This window comes from Cenococcum geophilum (genome assembly GCF_001692895.1).
Source record: "Cenococcum geophilum 1.58 unplaced genomic scaffold K441scaffold_38, whole genome shotgun sequence".
Lineage (NCBI taxonomy): Eukaryota > Fungi > Ascomycota > Dothideomycetes > Gloniales > Gloniaceae > Cenococcum > Cenococcum geophilum.
The window spans coordinates 772,035-778,434 of NW_027137596.1; the positions used below are offsets into that span (position 1 = coordinate 772,035).

The following is a 6,400-nucleotide window of genomic DNA, read 5'->3' on the forward strand; positions in this document are numbered from 1 at the left end:
ACTGATTGGTACTGCTATACCAGTTCATCACTGCCTGTCAGCAGACTACGCTGTCACCGAGTGCAGGTCTATCCGGTATCAGACACTGATTGGTGATACTTCTATTTTATTTCATTTTAGTTTCAGCAGAGGCTTCCCTGTTTTGCCATCAGCTGAGGTCTTTTCAGCTGAGGTCGTTTTGCCTTGTACGGCTTGTTCCATAAGCCACAATCTCTCGCTTACTGTCGTTTGCAAAAGATCGGGAACTCGCTTAAGGACGAAAGAGCCGCATCGCCCCCCACCAAAATTTGTATGAGGGGCAATTCTTTTAATTTTAACCACCACAATTAAAGTTATTATGGGCCGCCGCCTTCCAGATGAAGTTGTTTATAGAATTAGGATTCGTATTGAAGCTGGTGAGGCAGTACCAGCTAGAAGTCTCCGCCAGGCCGTGCACGCTGCCAGGTCATGCACGGTCCAACCCCACCAAAATCGTCCATTTTCAAAATCATCAAAATCGTCAAAATTAAACAACAGCACCACCAAAATGGCGAATATCGACGCCGCGCTTGCTGATTTAAGGCTTCAAGATAAGCCGAATATTTCTGCGACAGCAAAAAAGCATGGATGCGACCGCACGACCCTCTCTAAGCGCTTTTGCAACGTTACTAAGTCCAAGGAGTCTGCGAACGATTTAATGCGATTACTCGATAGCGTACAGTCAAAAGCGCTTATAAAATATATCAACGACCTTACCGAACGCGGGCTTCCTCCTATAACTGCAATGGTTTGAAATCTAGCAGCTAGAATTGCAGGAAGGCAGCCAGGAGATTATTGGGCGGCGCGCTGGCTGGCTGCTTATAAAGACGAAGTTAAATCCGGATACCTTTTACTAATTAACACTACACGCAAGAAGGCAGATTTAGCGCTATATTATAGCTTATATTTTAAGCTACTTAGCAGGAAGATTATTAAATATAGTATATAATTAGAGAATACGTACAATATGGATAAAAAGGGCTTCCTGTGAGGCAGTATTGCCAGGGTGTACGGTAGGGAGCAGGCAAGCCGAGCATGAGTCACATAGGGAGTCGATGGAAGAGGACGATATGGTAATGAGGGTAGGCAATAGCCTCGTACTGAGACGAACCGATGAGGAGGGAAGGGCTGCAAGCCCGAGGTGCTTATAAGGAGGTGCCAAGGGCTAGCCGAAGGCTAGCCTTGGCGACCCCTGAGAGCCCCTAGGCGATGCAGCAGCCGAGTAAGGGCCAAAATAACCCTTACACTTCCTTATCGGCTTCCTTAAGAAAACAAGGAGGATCTTTTCTAAGAAGGCTTTTAATAGCGGCAGGGTTAGAAATATTAGCTAGGATGGAAATAGAGAGTGGATTACTATATTAATAACTATCTGCGCTAATGGAACTAGCCTCTTGCCTAGTCTTATCTATTAAGCTATTTCTAGCAATATTTAAGACTCCTGGCTATAGGATTTCGACCTAAATAAATAGAGCTGCTTCTTCTCCTTATTGCTAATAGGCTGGACGAATGATGACTTAGGCTTCTTATAGCTTTCTATACTATTTAATCGTGAAATAAAGGCAAAGGCGCGCCAAGGAAGGGATTGGAGGCTCCTTATCGTCAACGGCCACGGCTCTTATATTAATATGAGGTTTATTAACTACTATTACCTTTATAGAATATTACTGGCTATTTACCCACCTCATTTAACGCATAGATTACAACCTCTTAACGTCTCTCTCTTCTTACCGCTCGCTACATTCTACAGCCAGGAATTAAACCAGTTTACTCTTAATAGTGAAGGTTTCTCGCGTCTTACTAAGAGAGACTTCTTCCGACTATTTTAGGCGGCCTATAGTAAAGCTTTTATAGCAAAGAACGTATAAAGTAGATGGGAAAAGACTAGTCTTTACCCTTTTAAGCTAGAGGTTATTTTAGATAAGTTCTTATTAAAAGAAGCTACTATAAAAGAAAGGCCTTTATCTAGTAAGTCTTCTAAGTTAGTATTAACGGTAGCCAATTAGAAGGGGATTAAGAGGAAGCTTAAGAACGTTATTACTAACGTTTTTAACTTAAGAGTTAAAGAGCTCACTAATATGATTAAGAACCTTACAGCAATGAATATCCTTCTTAAATCGCGAATTCAAGGCTACTAGCGAGCTCTTAAGAATAAGTAGAAGAAGCGCCAACGCCAGAAACCTCTTTTTTACCAGCTTGCTATATAGAACGACGGTAGGGCTATATTCTATAGTCCTATAAAGGTATAATAAGCTCGCAACCTTTTAACGGAATAAGAGGAAGCCAAGAAGTATAAGGCAGCTCTTAAAGTTAATAAAAAGATTTAACGGCAACTACATAAGGATAAGAAGAGGCGTTTAGTGGAATAAAGGAAGGAACAGCGTGTGTAGGATAAGGTGCAGCGAGAGAGGGAAGCTGCGGCTAAAAAGGTCGCTTTATAGGAACGTCAGGAAAAAATTTACCAGCATTTTTGCAGCATTTGGCAGCATTTGGCGGCCAAATGCGCATTCCGCGCACTACAACGTGTAGCGTATGGTATCGACTAAGGTGCGGCATACTGCTGCATTTAACAATGCAGTGCGGCATACCGCTGCATACTGCTATATTTAACAATGCAGTGCAGCTAATTGCGCATTTTGCACTTAATGCGCAATTAATATATAATGCCCTCCTCGTGCATTCTGTACATAATGCCCTCCTCGCGCATTCTATATATCTTGCTCTTCTTACACACTTAATAGTATTTGCTTGGTTTATATAGTTGGTGCAAAATTATATTATTTTAGATAATTTAATATATAGCGACGGTTCTCTTCTACCTGCCTACCTACCGACCTACCTACCTGCCTACCTGCCTGCCTGCCTGCCTGCCTGTCTACCTACCTGCCTACCTGCCTACCCGCCTGCCTGCCTGCCTGCTTGCCTACCCGTCCGCCCGTCTGTCTGTCTATCTGTCTATCTGTCTGTCTGTCTGTCTATACCCACCCATCTATGCCTACCTATCTATGCCTACCCGTCTATGTTACCTTGATTCGAGCGATCGATCGAATCGTTTATCGTGTTCGCTGGCTGGTCGTTCGAACGGTTGTCGTGTGGCTCTGGCGACGGTCGTGTGGCGATGACGACGGTCGTCTAGCTCTGGCGACGGTCATCTGGCTCTGACGGTCGTCCAGCTCTGGCGACGGTCGTCTAGCTCTGACGACGGTCGTCTGGCTCTGACGGTCGTCTAGCTCTGGCGACGGTCATCTGGCTCCGGCGACGGTCGTCTGGCTCTGACGACGGTCATCTGGCTCTGACGACGGTCGTCTAGCTCTGACGACGATCGTCCAGCTCTGGCGACGGTCATCCTGGCTCCGGCGACGGTCGTCTAGCTCTGACGACGGTCGTCTGGCTCTGACGGTCGTCTAGCTCCGGCGACGGTCGTCTGCTGGCTGTCGTTCTGGTGTCTTCCTAGGTAGGGAGGATGTAAGGAAGGGTAAAAAATGAGGTGGCTACCTAGGTGTATATAGGGGGTATACTTGGCAGAGGCACGTGTAGAGGCTATCGGGAATATAGCGGGGACCCGATGCGGAGCTTCGTGTAGAGCCTCCGTACGCAGAGCTTCGTGTAGAGCCTCCGTACGCAGAGCTTCGCGCAGAGCCTTGTGCAGAGCCTCTGTACGCAGAGCTTTATGTAGACCCTTGTGTAGAGCTTCGTGCAGAGCTTCGCGTAGAGCTTCGTGCAGAGCTTCGTGCAGAGCTTCGTGTAGAGCTTCGTGCAGAGCTTCGTGTAGAGCTTCGTGCAGAGCTTCGTGCAGAACTTCGTGTAGAACTTCGTGCAGAGCTTCGTGCAGAACTTCGTGTAGAACTTCGTGCAGAGCTTCGTGTAGAACTTCGTGCAGAGCTTCGTGTAGAGCTTCGTGCAGAACTTCATGCAGAGCTTCGTGCAGCATTTAATTTTACTTTCTGCCATTTTAGCATTTTCTAGCATTTAGCAGCTAAATGCTAATACTTAATTATAAATGCAGCATTTGGCGGCTAATGCTAGTACTTAGTAATAAATGCAGCTAAATGCTAATACTTAATTATAAATGCGGCATTTGGCGCTAAATGCTAGTACTTAGTAATAAATGCCGCATTTAGCTGCTAAATGCTAGAAAATGCTAGAAATGCTAGAAAATGCTAAAATGGCAGAAAAGTAAAATCAGATGCTGGTAAATTTTTTCCTAACGAAGCTAAGGAAGCTAGACAAGTTAGGCTACAATTACAAAATAAACTTAAACAGGTAAGGAAGTTAAAGAGGGTTTAAAATAACTCAATATTGGCTACAGAAGAGGTTGAAATTGTTACTGTTTATAGTGAGGAAGTTGAAGAGGTGGAAATAGCCAGGAAGCGCCCTTAACGCCTTCGACGGCTGCCAAGCAAACTTAACAACTACGAAGTACGGAGGTGCCTGTCAAAAGTCTTTGCCGCCAAGAAAATTGACCGCCTTAGCTTACCGCCTTAGCTTACCGCCTTCCAAATCTAGATATCCTGCCATTTGTCCTCTCCCGCTTTAGGTGCTTTTAAGCGTCTTAGTGCCTCTATAGCACCCTCCCTATACTCATTACCTCCTTTAAGATTAATAACCTTCTGGATATGCCTAATAATCCGCTTAATCTAAGCCTGAATCCTCCACTATTTAAGATCTCTCTATATCGCCTGCTATACGTTCTTATAACCTCTCTCTACTACGGCGCTCCCTTACGCGCAGTAACCCTCTTTTATACGGCTAGCAAGGCTTAATTATATTTAAATTAGGAGAGTTGCTACACTAAAGAAGGCGTTAAATGTTCTATGCGTTATATATAGTTAATTAATATTAGTAGGTGTAAGCTAGAGCCTTATCCTCCTAGACAATAGTACTAAGCCTTTCCTTAAGGCACTCTTAAGTAAAAGGTAGTAGCTTTAGTATAAGAATTAATGTTTAATATTGCCACTAATTAATACCTCCATAGCCCTAATTCCGTATAAGCTTGCTAGTTGCTTTAGTAAACTTCCATCTTAGCTTTAGTTTAGGAAAATTGCGCAGCCCTATCCTTCTAATACCCGTATTAAGCTCCCACTCCTACTATATATAAGGCTTAAGCTCCTTATTTAGCTTATTAATTACAGCCTAAGCTTTCTTCTATTCTATAGCTATTTCTAGCTACCAGATATAGCAAGGTCCTTTCTTATTATATAAAAAACAGCCCTAGAATATAAACTCTAAGTAGCCTTTCCAGTGGTTGCGTATACAGCTCTTAATAAAACGCTTATCTACAGTACGCCAAATTTAATATTTACTATAGCAATAACCTAAGATAACAGATGTCTTGTCTAACTAGATAACATTTTTCTAATCTTCTAACTTCTAATAAGCGTAATCTCTATAGAACTTAAGCCTCTTAAGCTTTATCTGCTCCGTTAATCCAGGCTTTTATATAGGTTTAGTCTTTCTTAATCTAGAGGCTCTAAGTATTCGCTATACGGTTTTAGCACTAACTCCTCTAACCTTTACAGTAATATAATTGCATGTCTTCTCTCTACTATATTTATCACGGCGGACCTTCTTTAGTATTGCGTTCTTAGTATCTTTAGTCTGTTTAGATGGACGGCTAGGGCGAAAAGCGTCGTCTACGTAGGTATTAAGGATGAGAGGAGGAGAAGATTTTGGGTTAAAGCCTCAATCGATTACGCGGCGATATATATCTCGTATAGTTCGTTTAGAAATTTAGGTTATCTTTATAATTTCGGCAGCTAAAATTCCGTAAGCTCTAAGAGCCACAATTTAAGCCCTTATAGCTAAATCGTAGCCACCTACGGAACGTTTAGCGGTAGATCTTTTGGTAGCTATTTAGAATATTAAAAAGAACTTAAAAGCTACGGAATTAAGCTGCTAAAAACAACCTTGGTAAAACGCTTGATGACGTAGCAGAATTCTGCCGGCAGAATATTGTTTTTCTGCCTTGGCGGTAAGCCGGGGCGGCAAAGACTTTTAATAGGCACCTCCATAGATATAAGCTGATTTAGCAATCTTTAAAGCCCTATACACCAAAATTTTAATCAATTTAACCATTTGTATGGTTGTAAATAACCTTAATTTTAAACCCGATTTGGTGGGGTTGGACCACATATGCCTTGGCAGCGTACACGGCCTAGCGGAGACTTCTATTGCGGAGGCTGTAAAAGTGGGCAAGAAGACGATTTATAAGATATAATTAAACCTTAATATTTAGGGTAAACTGTATACGCCTTTTATTATAGTTTAAGGTCGACCGAAAGCCCTACTACCTTACTAAGAAATTGTAATGTATACAGCCGTAGTATTAAGCTTTTTACTAACTACTTATATAGCGCCTTCTTGACTTCTTTAAAGATTAGCTAAT

The 6,400-nt window shown here is 42.7% G+C and overlaps 2 protein-coding genes across 2 annotated transcripts; one reads left to right on the top strand and one right to left on the bottom strand.

The window, feature by feature from the left end:
* Positions 1–418: 418 nt before the first annotated feature.
* Positions 419–1,055, top strand: K441DRAFT_664508 (uncharacterized protein). The gene has a single exon (XM_067649364.1). It carries the CDS (start codon positions 527–529, stop codon positions 770–772), a length of 246 nt encoding a protein of 81 aa, XP_067501062.1. The 5' UTR covers positions 419–526; the 3' UTR covers positions 773–1,055.
* Positions 1,056–5,544: 4,489 nt separating this feature from the next.
* Positions 5,545–5,697, bottom strand: K441DRAFT_458954 (uncharacterized protein; the record flags this gene model as incomplete). Its single annotated transcript, XM_067641758.1, has 1 exon — positions 5,545–5,697. A coding segment is annotated over one exon (153 nt), but the record flags the coding sequence as incomplete, so codon positions are not given.
* Positions 5,698–6,400: the final 703 nt, after the last annotated feature.